The following is a 19,297-nucleotide window of genomic DNA, read 5'->3' on the forward strand; positions in this document are numbered from 1 at the left end:
TATATATATACTATTTTTTCAAATTTTTAATTGCAATTCTAGCTTATCATAATTAATTTTCCATACTCCTATTAATGGACATATAGTTTCCAAATTTTTTTGATAGTGACAATGTTGTAAAAGGAATATCTTAAAAAGCAAAATTTCCAGTTAAGGCCAGAGTACAAGCAGAGAGATCATCAAACAATGCTCATTCAGTGGTACCATTTTGTTTAAGGCCCTGGTAACTCTGTACAGTAGCTGGTATTATCTTCAGCAAAAAACTGGAGCTTAGAGGAGTTAAGCAACTAGCCCAAGAGTGACTAACTGGAGTCAGAAATTAAGTCCTGACCTATGACCATAAAAGCAGACTTCTTTCCTCTTCCCTATGTACAAGTGAAAAACCTTAGTTGTCAATAAAGAGATAATTTTAAAAGTAGGCATTTAGTCTATGCAAGTGGTTTAACTGGGTGTGACTCTGAAGAGGGAATGTGACTCTCTTTCCCTTCTGAATTTTAGTACCTCTGATATAGCTCATTTGCTATTCCATCTTCCCTATTTGATTCCTTTTATAAGTGGGTTTTAATATTTTGTTTTATTATGAACTGCAACTGAATCCATTTGTAGCACACTACTCCATTATCCTGAAGAGTTTCGCACACACAGTAGAGGGCCTTTATGTGTTAGTGGCATTTTCAAATATCCACTTTTTCTCTAACCTGTCACATAGATTCACAAATGGTAACAGCAAACTGAAACTCATTTATTTGAAGAATCCTCATGCTCCTTCCTAAGGAACTTTCCACATGAATGTATTCTCAAGTTGAATTCAGTCTGTACCCACAGGCATAGACAGGGCACTTAAGAACTTCACTATCCCTGCAGATGAAAGCCATACATAATTCACAGCTAAAAGGGGGAGGGCTATACTTCAGCTGAAAATCAAAATCAGCTTGCCATGTTTATTTCCCCAAAACTTTCATTAGATTGTTAAGATGTGGGCCACTGAGTATTGCATTGAGGATTCTGCTGCTCAAGAGCACTTGATGATAGCTCCTTTGTATTGCTATTAAGTAATTAGCTCAGTTATCTCTCTTCCTTTCCTTATAAGTCACCTTGTTTAACTTCTTGTAAAAGTGAACAGAGACCAGCAGCCTGTCTGAGGTATAGTACTTGGAGATACCAAGACTCCTCCAGATCCACTGGGAGCTATGAGGGCTACCATAGAGGTCTTGGTACCTCCGTGACATTAAATCTTAGCTTAGATCTCTCCAATTAATGAAACCAAGGAGTAAGATTTGATATCAAAAGAGACTTAAGTTATAAGGCATATTGGAAAGAAAAAAAGAATTTTCCAAATTTTTAGAAATTTTGTTTACTTTTTTTTTTCCTTTTTGACAAGAAGGGGAAAGATTGAGAGATTTTTTTTTTTAAAGAAGAAATAACAGTACAGTGTATATATCTGCAGTCTCAGCACAGACAAAGGTCATTGAATTTAATGATTCTAAAAATGTTTGTAAATTAGGACTAAGAACAATGAGCACAAAGATTCATATGGTCCTACATTTGCTATAAAGATTGAAGTAAAATTAGAGAAGAAATTTTTTTGATTGAAAGGAAAAAACTATAAAATATATCCAAACACATTTCATGAAATGAAACAATGACAAGTATATTTTTCTTCTAATCCATGTGGGCACAAAATCAGCTTGGAATCAAGTATGCAAAAACTCATCCAATGCAATGAGGCTAAACAATGGTTGTGCACTGTGGGCTTTAAACTTAGGCTATGAGTGCCCCATGTACCTGTTCATTTCAGGATAACAGTGCACTCTGTTGTATTAGATCTTTAGACTTCTCTTCTCTTTTCTCTTCTGCCTTTCTTTAAGGTCCAGTTGAAAAGTGAAGAATCCAAAACATTTGCAATGAAGATTCTCAAGAAACGCCACATTGTGGATACCAGACAGCAGGAGCACATCCGCTCAGAGAAGCATATCATGCAGGGGGCTCATTCCGACTTCATAGTGAGGTAAATGTCCCAGCACCAACTCCAGTGGCAAATCAACCACAGATCCTCTGCCGCTTGTGCTCACCCTTCACACATCTCATTTGCATAAAGGAATTTAAAGTTTTGTTTAATTAAAAAAATATAAAGTTTTGATTCTATTCTTTTCATTTTTTTTTTTTTTTAAGAGAATCAGATTCTCTAAAAAGATGTGCTTTTCCCAAAGGAGGTATCAATTTCTAAGATTTCATTTTCGTCCTGTTACCTACAATGGTACATAGACCTCTGGTGCTTAAAAGACAAAATGTCAAAAATCAAGCTGTTTAACTTAATTTTTGGAAGTTTTTTTTAATGAAATGACAACTGATTCTTCCACCTCAATATTTCACAAACACTAATAATAGGATAATTGGGAGGGTTTTTTAATATATGTAGAAGAAGCTTTTGTACTTAACTTGCCATGGCATTTATACAAGATAAGGTATAATATGAATTTAAGTGAATACCACATGAAATTCATACATTATATATAAAATTTGATCTACTTTATATCCATACTTATATCCATACACACTGCATGTTTATGCCCATTAAAAGTTTCTGCTAATGAGTCCAAGCCAGATACATCATCCAAATTGGACTCTATAGAATCCCATGAAGCCTTCTTGTCCGCAATAATTTGAACTGATCCACCACAAGGGAGCTACATGGCCCCATGGTGTGTAAGTCACTTGCCCTTGGATCCTCTTCCCAGATTGTGGACTTAATTCTCTTTCATTTCTTCTGATAAAATTTTAAGCATGGCAGTATCAACAAACTATAATTTAGTCACTCATAAATGTGCAGACTTTTGTGATAAAAACAATCAAACTCTTTTAGTTATTTTGAAATATTCAATACAATAGCAGCCTTAGTTCCCTACACTCCAGAGGAGCACCAGAACTATTCCTCCTAATTCTAACTTTATACAATAAATATGTGAGGCAATAGATATGCTGAATATTCTGATGTGATTATGAAATAGGGTAAATATGTATTGAAGTATGTACTGAACCACATAAATATGTAAAATTAGTACGTGTCAATTAAAAGAAAATAAAGGAAAAACTAATTTCTTAAAACTTAAAAACTTTAAATGTGTTTAAAACACTATAGTGTTCATAACCTTTACTTTCTTATTTGTAATTCACAGGCTATACAGAACATTTAAGGACAGCAAATATTTGTATATGTTGATGGAAGTTTGCCTAGGTGGAGAGCTCTGGACCATTCTCAGGGATAGGTAGGAGATTTAAGAAAATTCTATTGTGTATCTAAAAACATAGTTGCCCCTGATGATCTATAAGAACAGTCCATTATTATAAAGTATAAAGATTACATTTACATTTTACATATATTTATATTCTAAAATATAAGTTAAACAAAAGGTACAATCCACTATACATGTATAATTTATTATAATACATATAAAATTCACTATGAAAATAATGATATAGGCTTAGTCTACCATAAAAAAGACACTTAGAAAAGCACATACACAGATCTCAGCTTAGCATGAGTGTCAGAATCAGAAATCTCTATACCTGGAATTAACACATTGCTTTAACTTGAAAATAATTACAGACATTTTATGATTATAGTTTGAATTCACTTTTTCATATGGGCAATCTGCCTTTCATGGCACTACAAACTTTTTTTTCAATTTATTGCTCTTCAAAATTAATACAAGTTTCTAGTCATCTCTTTTAGACTTTGCTGATCTTACGGACAAATGAATCCTTTATTAATAACAGTTCATGTAAACAATCTGACTTGGTTTTACTTTTCTACCCTTCCAGGGAAAGTAAAGTTTGTCTCAATAGTGCTTGTTTCTTTTAATTATTAAAATTCATTATATCTCAATTTTTCATCTCATATTTATATAAGTAGCAAATTATCTTTTTTAAAACTATCCTATAAAATATCTCAGAATGTCACTACCTATCTTTTTTTTTCAAATAAAAGAGATCAAATTTTACTTTCCTATGAATACTCTTTCAGTTATTTCCTATAAACGATCTACTGGACTTGCCAAAGTCATCTTTGCTCCTTAAAACTTTCACATTTAGACATCTCTCTTTTCCTTATTATTTCAGTCCTGCTCCTCAGACTCTCTGGTGGGTGACATCTTTCTAAAACTTATCTGTAGATAGCCCTGATGTTCCCAGGGACCATGTAATTTTTTTTGACATTTGTTACTTTGTAGATATCCTGGTATAGAACAAGTAGCTCTTTATAAACTCTCAATTTAAATTCTCATTCCTAAGGGCATTCTCATAGTACTTTCATATCTTTGTACAACATGCTCTTTCAGTTCTTTTATTTCCTTGACCTTACTTACATATGTCAAATGGATTTGGTTTTACCATATTGCATTCTATTATACTAGTGTTTTGTTTGATTTCTTAAAAAAGTAAATAAGGGAATAGGTAAGAAAGCATATAAGGGATTTCAGTATATTAACATTAGGGATCAGTTTAATATCTGTACTAAGCTATTTTATTAGAGCATATTAACATTTGAATTCATATTTGAAGACAGATTATATCCCAGGCATTGTGACAGAGGCTGGGGATACTTCAATAAATAAAGCAGATGTAGTTCCACTCCTCAGAATCTGCAGACTATTTCACTAAGTTAATATTTTGATTTGTGAATTAATAGCTGGTATATTTTAATATGGTTCTACAGTTTATGTTTGATCTGACACTTCAGTCTATTTATTTACTTAAAATCTCTCCCCTATTTTTTTTTTTTTATAATTAGAGTTGGATGAGATTTTCAATTGGAATTACATAGGAAAGCAAATAATAAGCTATACAGAGAAAGGACCAGCTCTATTCCCATAACATTTTTTTAAAACTTCTTAAGTTCCATTACCAACAAGACAACAAAAATCATGATAAAACTATGTGTGCAGTCCTCTCATGAGACCTGAAACAGGCACCGTCATCACTTTTCCAAATGAATGTTATTTCATTTATTTCCCTACATAACTTAATTTTTGTATTCCACTTGATAATCAACTCCAGTCATGCCTTCTGAGTGAGATACATTTTGATTTGTTGGGGTAAATAAGGACACTGTGAAGTAGCAACTTCCTTGGGTGAGTGGATGGTGGGAAAATAGGAATGGAGTCCTATTTCTCTCCCTCCACCAGGCTGCTTTCTGGGCCTTCCTTCTTCCTTCCCCATCATCATTAAGTTTTGGGTACAACGTTGCTGAGTCCCCCAATGCACTTAATACCCTGTGAAGAGGCTAGATCCAGAGAACTAGGGGCTACTTGATTCTTCCCAAAGATTCAGAAATGCTGGAGCTTCAACCTTAAAAGCAATGGAACTGGTACATGTAAAATGACTCAGAATCATCGTCCCTGCCAACTTTCTTTTGTAAGAATACCTATAGCCTTACTGCTTCTATTCTACATGGCCTTCCTTTTTCTTTTCCATTGCTGGTAAGAAAAGAATAATTTAGGGCATCCAGACTTCAGTTAATATTGCCATTGATTCTGTTTGTTTAAATTGGGACTAAAAATTGTTAAAAAGAAACAAACCAAAAAAATGGCAAGCAAAAGATTATGCTCCTATGCTATTAGTCACAGTGCATATGAAAATATCTGTAATAAAAACAAACAAATCAAAAACCTCGCCTTGTTCAGTTCAATTCATTCAGTTTTCTGCCGCAGTCTGGCTGGGCACAAATAACTGAGCTGCCACAAAGCCTTGTAGATTCAAACAGCAACTCTTTATTCTCATCTCACTGGCACTGCACACACCACACGTGAACACACTCCCTCCACCGGGCTCCCTCCAATCTCCCCGATCCCCCTCAAGAACTCAAGGGAACTCCAAAGTAGGGCGACCGAGGCAGCAAGAGCTGCCCTATTGCCCGACAGTAAAGGTCAAATATACAATACAATCAATCCAGCATCACAGCAATTATATATAGCTTAACTCAAATCATCATCTCAATGGTTCGCTGGCGGTCACCTTTCAACCATTCCCTCTGGCAAATGCCAGGCATCATTCTGACTGGGCTGTGGCTCTCAACAGTTTTCCCCTTGTGGGCAAGGAAGTATTGGTGAGGGAGAAGCTATCTTTAAAAGACTTGAAGAAAATTGGGATTCATTTGAAGGAAAGCTTACAAGACCACATTCCTTCCTGCCATGAAACATCTCTGAGCTTGAGATTTTGCATCGGAAGTCTCAGACACCCTCCTTCTCCTACCTTCAGCTGAGATGACTATTTACTGCTTTTCTCTTTCTTCTCATCAGCATAGAAAAGGAACACAGAACAGTTCTTCATTTGTTGTCAAGAAATGAGAATTAAAATGATATTAATGTATGAATAGAATTTGAGGACTATTAAATGAATTTTTTTTATTTTGAGGCTTGAGCTATACTACTAAAATGTTAACTGTTTCTACTATTTCCATGGTTTAATATTTGTAACATTTTATCTTCTAGTTGGTGACTTTTTGTCTCCAATAAGTTTTGGAGACAAATTATATTTTATTTGTCTTCCTTCTCAACAAAGAATTGGCAACCTCTGCAACTTTTTAAAAATGTAATTGGTTAATATGATAAATAAATATATAAATACATATATTAATATTCAGTATATGTTAGCATATTCATAATATCAATATTAGTTTTAATAGTATAAAATTTTAATATATTAATAAAATTTTAATCCAGTGAAATTTAACATCCGAATATATTTTATTAGAATTTTAATGTTAATTTTTCTACTGAATATCTTAGATAATTACTTCAGAAACTATATTTTTCAAATTTCACAGAATCTCACTTTCTATTCATATGTTTTCCTAGATATAATTTATAATCCCACAAGTTAACAAGTATTTTTATGTCCATTCTTTTTATTTCTGTCTATATTGTGTAAGATAATTATTTAAATTTCATTTTTAATGACCTAATAGATGGCTTAGATTGAATGTATGTCAAAAGAAATGAGTCTCTCTTCATCATATTTTGTCTCCCTAACTTTACTATTGGCAATAAGCTTCACAGATTGCGACACACTTTAGACTTATATAGCCATTAATGATTGTTGCCACTAGTCAATGTATCCTAGTCACTTTTGACAAGAGATATTTTGTCTTTGTTATATTCTGATGTCTGATGTCTCAGGACTCAGTTTATGACAAGATGATTAAACACTGTGATTAAATTTTAATTTGAGTTTGTCAATACATACATATAACCCTCTAATTTTCTCAAACTGTTATCTACTATCATTTAGCAAAAACAACCACCCATTTCCAAAAAGGCACAAGAATCTATCCCTTACTTTTCATGAAATGTTACAGATGTCAAGGCACAATTTTTTTTTTTAACTTCAAAGAGCTATCTAGGTCAAGCAATTTATTTTTTAAGCAACTCTCTAAATTGTTGATTAAACAAGCTTTCACTTCTATTTTAGATCAAATTTACATTGTCATTTCCAATTCTAATAGTAATTTTTCCTTCTGAGTCACCCTAATGTTATGCTTTGTGACTGCCCTCAAGATGTATATTTTTAAATTCTCAAATTTCATATATCAAGTATTTAGTGATGAAACAATGTGTTGCTGATAAACACTTTGCATGTGTATACTGTGTTGACTTTTCAAGGTCATCATTTAGTTTTTAAAATATGTTACAAATATATCTGTGTATGGGAGATACTTGGTACAGTCTTTTGAAGAAATAGAAACCAACATTCTAAGACCCTCCAAATTGGCTCAGGAACAAAGAAACCTGAAAATAGGCTTTGGGGAATTGATGACAAAAGATGTATGAATTTCGGTCAGTTAACTTCATGGAGAAAAAGGGAGGATTTGGATTGGCAGGCAACATGAGGGTAATTTTTGTGAGAAATATTGGGAAATGGAAAGAATAGATTTAGCAGAGATTTCTGCAGAGCTGATTCATGGCAGTGAGAAGCATTTCACTAACAGTGAGAGTTAGTGTGGCAAATTCCTCACCACCCACAACCAAAGACTTTCGACCTGTTATCCTCTATGACATGGGCTAATTTTCCTAGTTTAAGATACAGTTGCCAAAGAAGAATTTTGGTGTTCAGTTATAGTGAAATATTTATTGAGTACCACTTGTATGCTAGGCACTTATCCAAATACATGTAGGTATTAATTTTTGAATCCTCACAACAACACAAATGAGGCAATAACTATTATTAGCAACATAGTGCAAAGGAGAACACTGAAACTCAATGAAATATGTAGTTACTGAAGATCAACCGTAAGTGCCCAGGCTTTTATAATTATATCAAAATGAATTCTAAATGTATATTTAAAAAGAACCAATAAATTTTAAAAAAGAAAAAGAAACAGTAAATGAAACCTAATGTTGAGCCCAAGTCCATATTTCTAACCTACAGCCTCCTCCCCCAAACCTGAGTGTGTACTAGAATTTTTTCATCTTTCTGTTAATGACCAGCTTATTCAGAATATAAGCATACATTTCTGCAGAGATTTCGTGAAAAAGTAAACTGTCCCATATCTTCTGTCATTACAACAATAAAAATACATTTGTAATTGGGGTCCATTAAAGGCTGATATTAAGGACAGCGGAGAAATGTCCAGAGTCACAACTGCAGAAATAATTTCTTCTTCAAACAGTAGTCAAGAATTCGTAATCCTTCAAAAAGGCCCACTGAAATCACAGTTAGCCTTGATGTCAGGAAATAACCCATTTGTGGATTAAAACAAGACATACTACAAAATTTAACCAGACTCTATTCCATGTACAATTTTGTTTTGTTTTTCTTTGCAATGCTTTCCACTGAGGAGGGACTGAGCTCATATTCAGTATAGATTAAGATGTGTGTTTAAAAAATAAACAAGTTTACCATGTAAACAAATAATCTCTCCTATTTACGGAAAGGTACTGTTCTTGACAGACAAACACATTTAACTTAATTATGGGCAAAGAATGAGGTTTCAAGGCAATACTGTAATTCCTTTCTCAGTAACTGGGATTATATAGTCTTAGCTCTGCCAAGGATAGTATAAGTCAGAGGACAATTGCAGCTTAAAAATTACCACTCAGTTCCTATTACAGATGCAGGGTTTCTCCAAGAAACTTTCTCTTACCCTCATAAATCCACAATAGTTCCATTCAGATATCCTTAATAAGAGATTCAAGAATCTTGGTACTTATGGCTAAAATCCTAGTAATGATTGAGAGGAGTGGATATCACCATGCTTACAAATATATATATATTTGATATTTCTTTGAGAAAAAAGCTGATTATTTCAGTGACAATTCAAGGGACATGAATAATTGGAAGAAACACACTACTTCTGAAAAATGACCTGAAAGGTGGCTGCTATAGCCTTGGATTCACTGATAAATTTGGGAAAAAAAAAGTATTCATATTTCACCGCCCAGTTTGTTAGATTTCTGTCTTCAATTTTGACAAAGAAGTAAATGTCACCAAAATGCAAACAGAGCAAGCTGCTGCCTACTGTTCATTGCAAAGTACCTCAAGCTATCTCTGGGCTTGTTGCTTGTGTTCCAACCCAGCCATCTCAAGAACTGGTGTTCATACTCATTTTTATTGGTTATTTTTAGTTATAAGTGACAGTAGAATCTTTTATGACATAATAATAAAAGCATGCAATATATCATGTTCTAGTTCAGACCCTAGTACCTCTCCTCCTTCCCTTTCCCCACTTCCTATTCCCTTCCCTCTATTGATCTTTCTGCCATTTACTCACAGTTATGTTTTTAATTAATTTCTCATGGAAGTACTCAATGTTGAGATTCACTGTGGCATATTCATGCATGTACTTAGGAAAATTATGTCAGATTCATTCCACTGTCTTTCCTTTCCTATCCCTCTTCCCTTCTTTATCTAATCTACCGAATTTCTACCCCCTCCCTTATTGTGGATTAGCTATCACAAATTCATGAAAACATTCAACCTCTGGTTTTGATGAATTGCTTATTTCACCTAACATGACAGTCTTCAAATCCATCCACTTACTGTCAAATGTCATAAAGTCATTCTTCTTTATGGCTGAGTAATATTCTATTTTGTATATATGCCACCTTTGCACCTAGGTTGGTCATATAGCTTAGCTATTGTGAATTGTGCTGCTATAAACATTGATGTGGCTGTGTCCCTGTAGTGTAGTGATTTTAACTCCTTTGGAGGAATATCTGGGTCAAATGGTGGTTCATTCCTAGTTTTCTTAGGAATCTCCATAATACTTTCCAGAGTGGTTGTACCAGTTTGTAGTCCCACCAACAGTGTGTGAGTGCACCTTTTCCCCCATTTCCTAACCAACATTTATTGTTACTTGTATTCTTGTTAATTGCCATTCTGACTGGAAATCTTAGTGTAGTTTTAATTTGCATTTCTCTGATTGCTAGAGATTTGAACATTTTTTTCATGTATTTTTTGACCACTCATATTTCTTCTTTTGAGAAGTATCTGTTAAGTTCCTTTGCACATTTATTGATTGGGGTGCTTGAACTCTTCTTGATCCCTTTCAGGAAGTTTGTTTGTTTGTTTGATTTTTTTTTTAATATTTTTTTTTTAAAGAGAGAGTAAGGGAGAGAGAGAGAAAGAATTTTAATATTTATTTTTTAGTTATCGGCGGACACAACATGTGGTGCTGAGGATCGAACCCGGGCGGCACGCATGCCAGGCAAGCACGCTACCACTTGAGCCACATCCCAGCCCATGTTTGTTTGTTTTTGATGTTAAAGTTTTTGAGTTCTTTCTACATCCTGGGTATTAATGCCCTGAGGTGCAGATGGCAGAGGTTTATTTCACGTTCTGTAGACTCCCTCTTCATGCTTTTGATTCTTTCCTTTGCTATGAAGAAGCTTTTTAGTTTGATACCATCTCATTTATTGATTTTTTATTTTACTTCTTCCACTTTCAGAGTCTTGTTAAGGAAGTCAGTTCCTGAGTCAATATGTTGGGAGTGTTGGGCCTACATTTTCTTCTGACAGATGCAGGGTTTCTGGTCTAATTCCTATCTATGTCTTTGAGCCACTTTGAGTTTTTTCTTGAATTACACAGTTCTTAAATTGAGCTTACTACTGCAAAAAGGAAGTTTATTTTTTAAGTTGTTCCATGAAAAAACAGCTAAAGTAGGAAGATTCTGATGTAGAATCAAGGAATCAACCTTAGATGTCAAGGGTTTTTTTTTTGTTTTGTTTTTCCTTTATTATTTCATTCTGTCAATCTATATATAGACACAGATGTGGTTGTATATTTTAGGTTTTACATGCACTTCTACATACAGAGACAAGAGACAGAATTTTCTTGCTAAAAATTATAATCAATTGAATATTCCCTTTTAGTTACCTTTTTTTCCAAATTGTCTTTTAGCTCCATCTCCTCCTACTAATAAGAAGGCTGTAGTGTAGGAAACTTTTGTCCTGATGACAGAATTTTTGAAAGCAGAGCTCATTGAAGCCGATTCCAACATGGTTCTTTAAAAACATGAGCTTTTTAATTTAATTTTATTTATTTTGCATTCTCATGAACTATATCTACAATGTTTAGAAAGACTGAGAAACAAGCTCTTTAAAAGTACATAGGAATAAATCCTTAAACTACTCCTTTAAGAAGCATATGTGTGGTAGATAAACTCTAAAATTGAACTGACTCTCTTCCCTGCCTACTGCTGAAACTCTGTTCCTGTGTGGATTGTGGTGGGCTGTTAAGAGGAAGCCGCCACATACCTGAAACCTGGAATGTACTTGAACTCTTCTTGATCCCTTTCAGGAAGTTAGATTTTTACTATCCCACACATAAGGACAGAAAATCTCTTGGCTTGATCCTGAAATGCTTTAGAAAACCCAGTGGAATGAATGGCACTTATAGGACATTTAGATAGGCAGACTTTGGTCTCTGGGCTAAATTTTGGCCCAGGAATATAGCGAAATGAGAAGGAAAATTAACCTTATTAGAGAAACTAACTTTTATACACTTTTCATTTCATTGTCTGTGTCTCAGAGGTTCATTTGAAGATTCTACAACCAGATTTTACACAGCATGTGTGGTGGAAGCTTTTGCCTATCTGCATTCCAAAGGAATCATTTACAGGGACCTCAAGCCAGAAAATCTCATCCTAGATCATCGAGGTTATGCCAAACTGGTCAGTGCTTTTCATACATGGGTTCTGTTCTGAAAGTTTTAAAATATCCATTTATAAAACTGTCTTTGTTTGCTAACATTAAAATCTGGTTTCCACTACAGTGTTACAACTTTTCTTAAAAGAAGGATTTAGCATTAGAGTTTTCAACTAAATATATTTTCAAATTATGTTAAAGTTATAAGAAATTATGTTGTCTAAGTTTCAGATACTACTCTGGCAAAACATGCTTTTTGACAAGCGTTAGGAAACACTATTCCTGGTGCATGTTCATAGACCTAAAAGAGCTTATAGGTTATTTTTCCTAGTCAGAATTCTGCCATCCACAGGCAAGGCACATTTATAATATAGTCAACTGTGAACCATTTTAATAGTATTTATTTAAGAAAAATGCTAATGGTAAAAATTGAACTCTGCCAATAATGTTCTCAGGTGATGATGATGATGATAATAATGATAATGTCAAAAGTTCTAAAGATTTACTGTAGAATGGAAGTTCTCCTATTTTAAAATGTACAAATTTTCTGGGTCTTGGATCTGTCAGTGCCTGATTCCATTTTTAAGCTTTTGGGATTTTTATATAACATATGGTTCTTAAAGAAATCAAATCAATACAGTTAATTATTTAAGGTGACATCCAAATTGTTTTAGAAAAGAAATAGATTTTCTGCATTTGCAGCTCCTCTTTTAAAAGGTTTCTTGAAAAAATAAGGTTCCACTCTTATTTTATTCATGTTTACCAGGGGCAGATTCGTGTATACTTTTTAATATTTTTTTTTAGTTGTAGATGGACACAATACCTTTATTTGTTTATGTGGTGCTGAGCATAGAACCCAGGACTATTTCTTTCAATGATAACGTGCCTTCTCAAATAATTAATATTAATTAAATTGTCAATTGCATAAAGTCCAGCATAAATCAGTATATTCTGGGAAAGATGTTGGGTAGGAGCACTTGGATTTCTAATGTTTTTGAGGAAAGAGGAAATTTTTTCTTTATGCCACAACGTCTGGTGGCATAAAATTAGGGAAAAATGAAAAAGTCTTCAGGAAAGAAAGTTTGCTTTTCTTATTAATGATGTGAATATAATTCAATATTCGGGTCCAACTTTTCACACTGCAACAGGGTTCAATCAGGGTAATATTGTTTGCAGGATACAAGATTCCTTTTAGAAAAGAAAATTATAATAGCCTGGATCTGTTATTTTTTATTTTCATGATTCAGCAAAATAATTTATTGCATTACAACCTAATCATAAGTGGCTTACTATCTTATCTTTCTCTCTTTTTAAGGTTGATTTTGGCTTTGCAAAGAAAATAGGATTTGGAAAGAAAACATGGACTTTTTGTGGGACTCCAGAGTATGTAGCCCCAGAGATCATCTTAAACAAAGGTCATGACATTTCAGCTGACTATTGGTCATTGGGAATTCTAATGTATGAACTTCTGACTGGCAGGTATGGACATTTATAGGGAACTGCTAGTAAAAATAGACCACATACAATTTTACATTCCTGACTTTGTCACTGTGATTAGTCCATCTAGGTAGATTTCAGCATATCTCACACTTTAATTATTTATGCTAATGACAATTCACAAAGATCTAAAATACATCCAATGAAGACAACCAAATCGATTCCAATTTTTAGTCTCATTATTGCTAAGTCCTTATACGTATGTGAATGTAGAAGGAGCCAGTGTCTTAATTTGAGATTTTGAGTCTAATCTTGTAGCTGACAATGAAGCAAGGGAAATGATAATCTTAAAATTTCAAGGGTTAACATAGAATTAAGAGGACTACTTAGCAATTTTATATATGTGTGTGAATGTGTGAATTCACAACACGTGAATGTGTTGCTGACTATTTGTATAATGTTGTAATCAACAACAACCAAAATGGGCATTAGGAATATCACATGGCATGAAACAGATTAAAAGCTCCCCAAAGACCAACATTAACAGAGAAGTGAATACATAACTACGAAATATAGTAAGAACAGAAAGTGGAAGGGCCTTATGACCCACAGAGTTTGGTAGAGAACTACGTTTGTCCAGAAGGCTTTTCAAGAATTGAAGACCTATAGTGCCAACCCTTTAAAAGGAAGACTGGGACTTAGATGTAGAGAGGGAAAAGAAAGGGCATCATAGGCATGGCTTTCCTTAAAATTTAAAATAGAATTATAGTCTAGGATCCTGTAATCCCATTATTGGGTATATAGCCAAGAATATGAAATCAGTCTGTTGAGGGACATCTGCACTCCTCTGTTTATTGCAGTCTTATTCACAATAGCCCAAATATGGAACTATCCTAAGTATCCATCAGCTAATATGTGGATAAAGACAATGTGGTACATATACTCCATGGAACACTTGTTTGACCATTTTAAAGGATGAAAGACTGACTTTTGCCACAAGCAGCATAGAAAGGAGCTGGAGGTCATTATGTTAAGTGAAATGAACCAAACACAGGGAGACAAATATTGTATGATTTACTTCTGGGTAGAATTTGGAAAACTTGATTTTTAGAAATTGAGTGAATAACAGTGGTTATCAGAGGCTGGAAACCGTACAGGGTAGTGATGGAATGGGGAGAGGTTGATCAATGGGTACTAAGGTACAGTTAGATACGAGTTAGAAGTGCTGGTGTGCCACTGCACAGTAGGGTGACTATAGATGTCAATATTATGCTGCACATTTCAGAAAGCTACAATAAAGGACTTTGACAGTTTTCACTATAAATAAATGATAATCATTTGTGGAGATAAATGTTTCTAATCTAATTTAAGTATGATGCAAAGTATACATGTATCAACACATTATATGGAATCCATTAATATGTATGCTTTTTATGTTTTATGCATCAGTTAAAAAATAAAACTTTTTAAATGTTAAAAAAAATGAATGAAAAGAAAAAAAGTGTAGCTGTAGAGATAGTACATAGGTTGGAAAAATGGAAAAGTAAAGATCCAGAAATTTTTGTAGAAAGAGGATGTAGAAGTCAATGGAAATAGAAAAGCACAATTGTATGTGTGAATAGGATATTACAAATTGGAAGGAAATGCTTAATTGCATAATAGAAAATTTATCACATAAAGACTTGACTCAGTGTATACTTTTTTAAATATATTTTTTTAGTTGTAGATGGACACAATGCCTTTATTTATGTATCTTTATGTGGTGCTGAGGATAGAACTCAAGTCCTACACACATGCTAGGTGAGCACTCTACCACTGAGTGACAACCCTGGCCCCTCAGTGTATACTTTTGATATCTGGTGATCATGATATAACCTTCAGAAAAATAACACCACAATGTGTCAAGTATGATTTTCCAAATTCAGTGACAAAGATAATCATATTGCCATCAAAATTACATCATGTATGGTGTTGACTGTGAGGAGGATTAGAATTGCTGTACCTTTTCTAGACACCTTTATTGCTTAAAGATAATATACCAAGTATTATGTAGTTCTTGGAGAATTTTATGGTATAAACCCAAGTATTTATATCAAGACAAGACAGTTTATTCTTAAAATACAAATGCAACATATAATGTACTGAGACATTTCTCAAAAACACTTCTACATGACCAAGTCCACAGAAAGATGAGTCCAAATAAAGCACTCAGGATCAGAAAAACTAGAAAAAGGATCGATGGAGAGTTTTGCATTAAAAACTAGAATTTAGTTGAAATAATTTAAATTTGTATTACTGTACAGAATTTAAGTCTTATAATTTTTAACAATCTTAAAACAATACCAAAACCAACCAAAGTTGAAGTAGTAGGAGGAAAATAGAACTAACTATATGTATACTTATACCTCATCATTTATAATTAGGAATCTTAATTGTTTTGAAAAGCTGAAGCATGTTATTTTAAAAAAAAAGAAAGTATAAATTCAAAGTTTTTATAAATTTCTTTACTTTAGAGAAAACTTTCAGGAATTTATATTGTCATTGAAGAATTGCTATTTGAATCTTACCATATTTCTAGTTTTACTCCTCAGTTGAATAAAGTCAAAGTAAATTGAATGCCTATATTTTTCAAAATCAAGTGTAATATAATCCATGTTTTTCCATCTACACAGATAAAAATACAAAATTATGTTAATCAAATGCTGATAATTAATATTTGGGGTATTTGATAATTTTTTCTTTTAAGTAATTTTAAGTTTTACATATTGCCTGAATATCTTAGACTGTATGTGCATCACTTCTGAAAAACCACAAAAGCCTTCTTTAAAAAATTGGTTCTATTTATCTAAGATAAACATATAAATATAAAAGCAAAATCATGAATTAAAATGCATTCAATTCATAAAAAATGCCAGATTTGTGTCTTCCTCACTTTTTAAACTAAAGATCAAAATTCCTAAGAAAGAGAATATTCAATTGTAACATCACACAAAACTTTTTAAATTCTAAGAGAATACTAAACATCATCTCATGTTTATTCATTTTAAAAGTGACTAAAATTGACTTACAGCTAATAACATATTAAAGTAAACAGAAAATAATTATTACAGAAAATGAGGCAGATAGCGTCACATCCCTCAACAAAAGCAAATGGGCTTCTATTTTACATCTACCGAATAAAAGGAAATAGTTTAAACTTCTATTAATAAACATGTAGTACAAAAATAAAATAATCCACAAGATTTCTTCTCAAAGAAACAAAAACCCTGGATAAAGTTGATTGGCGTGAAAAAGGCCAAAGAGTTAAGGGATAGTTTTTTAATGACCAAGGACAGCAAGAAGCTAGGCACCTGCACTAAACAGAAATGAGGGGAACAGCAGAGAAACCTCACCCATTTATGGTTTTTGCCAAGGGCTTACATAGTGTTTGGCTGCTAATTGAATTTCTTTTTGTTTTCACTACTAATGTAAGCCCCAACATAAGAATTGGTATCATTTTTGGAGTTTATAAATTTCACCATTCTTATTTAGAAAGTAAAAATAATGTCTCTGATCATGTCTTGCTCTCATTCTCACAGCCCACCTTTCTCAGGCCCAGATCCTATGAAAACCTATAACATCATATTGAGGGGGATTGACATGATAGAATTTCCAAAGAAGATTGCCAAAAATGCTGCTAACTTAATCAAAAAACTATGCAGGTAATTGTTTTAAACACATTGTTTTTGAAAGGATCATAATGTGGAAATAATTAGATTACTTAACAAAATGATTATTTTACTTTCAGGGACAACCCGTCGGAAAGATTAGGAAATTTGAAAAACGGAGTGAAAGACATTCAAAAGCACAAGTAAGTCCTCTTTCTTAATAACTTTTAGGTGTCAGAGTTCAGACAGTTCGGGTGGTGTATTTTGATATGTTTAGAGTTATTGGTGTATAAGGGATACAGCTCTCCTACAGGAACAGCCAAAGAGCTTGTAGAGACAGGTTAGCCTTTCCAAGGCCCTTCCTCCTGAGCTGTACTTAGATATATGTGACAACCCTGTGGCTATAGCAAATTCACTGATTCGGTTGCTCTGAACTCACACTAGTTAGCATTTCTTTTTCCTCTCTGGCCCAAAGGAAAAAAAAAATGTTTATTTTTAATTTAGGGACTCTACTCCCTACTAGAATATTAAAAACAAAGTTTCCCACTATAGCATACCTAAGTTTTTTAGATTAAAGCCAAAATACATATTTTTCCAACTATCTCCCAATTAAATATAACAGGAAAGCAGTACAGAGTACACCCTTTTTGAAATGTAGGTGACATCCAGGTTCGCTGGATGTTCCAAAGCTAATCTAAACATAGACTGATTTTTCTCTTAGCCTGCTTACCTGACACTCCCAAGAAATTCATATCTTTATCAAAGGAACTTATTTACTGAACTATCTGAAATCTAGAAGGCCTATTAAGAATTCGGTGTACACATTTGCTAATGGTGGCATCTTCATTGAACAAAAGGAAAACACCTTCCTATGCCAGTATGTTGTTCTTATTTTCACAGAAAAGCTGTATATAAAATACCTTTTTTCTATCTTAAAAAGGAAAAAAAAAAGTGAGGAAATTGGGATATGAAGAGACAAATAGAGGACTATGAAAAGGGTAATTAGCTTAGGCTGCACTCTGAATCAATGGCAGAGATGGAAAGTTAATTTTCTGTCCTCACTTCATCACCTGACTCTATCTCCTTAAAATAAAAGAGTCTAGTAAGGCACAGGGCCAATCATATTATGACATTTATAAATTATAATGACAATGGAGGAACAAGGTCATACAGATATTACGACTGAAATGACAAGAAAAACAGTTGCATAGCGGTTGATGTTCAAATTTGACAATCACACTTTCAAAATATGCTTTTTATGAGATAAGATAATTGAAAAACATATGATTCAAGAGAAAGCATTTTGTCACAGGAAGATATTAGCCTAATTGCTTTCTAGGGCACACAAACCCTACGTGTTGTTCTGGAAGACGCCAGAGAAGGTACTATGCCTCTGATGATGTTTTTTCCTTTCCTAGATGGTTTGAGGGCTTTAACTGGGAAGGTCTGAGGAAGGGCACCTTGACTCCTCCCATCATACCAAGCGTAAGTGAGTTTCCATCTGAAATTGTGTGACCTGCTCTCTGGTGTTGATGTCATCAACAAAAAAAGTGTTATTTGTCAAATTTTGCCCTGTGATGGGTTAAATAAGCTATCAAAGTACCCCATTAAAATGATGGAGTACTCTAAACTCCCAACTTCAAAACAGATAACTTTGGGGATGGTTGCTATGGATGGGTTTTAGCCTTATCTTTTGTAACTCTCCACTTTCATACCAGTCGCCTGTGTTGATGAATATGATTTAATTTTTGCTATGGTAAAGACTAACTATGTGCATGTGTAAACAGAAGCACAAAGTGAATCTGCAGCAACCAGTTCAGCGGCTGTCATTTCTTGGCCAGCATTCCATTTCTGCCTCTGTAGTTCTCCCTGCCCCGCAATGTGACTTTGAAGCACTCTCAGATACAACGTGTCCTTTCATTCCTCTATCAAGCTCTGAAAGAAAAAGAGCCAGGTGTGGTGGCACTTGCTTATAATCCCAGTGAGTCAAGAGGCTGAGGCAGGAGGACCACAAGTTCAAGGCCAGCCTCAGCAATTTAGTGAGGCCCTAAGCAACTTAATGAGGGTCACAAA

General features: G+C 33.8%; 1 protein-coding gene across 3 annotated transcripts in view; it reads left to right on the forward strand.

The window, feature by feature from the left end:
• Prkg1 (protein kinase cGMP-dependent 1) overlaps window positions 1–19,297 on the forward strand; it is a 1,168,403-nt gene that overhangs the window by 1,146,018 nt on the left and 3,088 nt on the right. For all 3 annotated transcript variants that reach the window (XM_048807597.1, XM_048807595.1, XM_048807598.1), the window contains exons 11-17: window positions 1,869–2,008; window positions 3,177–3,266; window positions 12,025–12,166; window positions 13,456–13,619; window positions 17,156–17,278; window positions 17,365–17,427; window positions 18,643–18,709. In XM_048807597.1, the coding sequence (XP_048663554.1) occupies window positions 1,869–2,008; window positions 3,177–3,266; window positions 12,025–12,166; window positions 13,456–13,619; window positions 17,156–17,278; window positions 17,365–17,427; window positions 18,643–18,709 (789 nt within the window). The remainder of the gene's footprint in view (window positions 1–1,868; window positions 2,009–3,176; window positions 3,267–12,024; window positions 12,167–13,455; window positions 13,620–17,155; window positions 17,279–17,364; window positions 17,428–18,642; window positions 18,710–19,297) is intronic.

The sequence above is a fragment of the Marmota marmota genome, unplaced genomic scaffold, assembly GCF_001458135.2.
Source record: "Marmota marmota marmota unplaced genomic scaffold, marMar, whole genome shotgun sequence".
Lineage (NCBI taxonomy): Eukaryota > Metazoa > Chordata > Mammalia > Rodentia > Sciuridae > Marmota > Marmota marmota.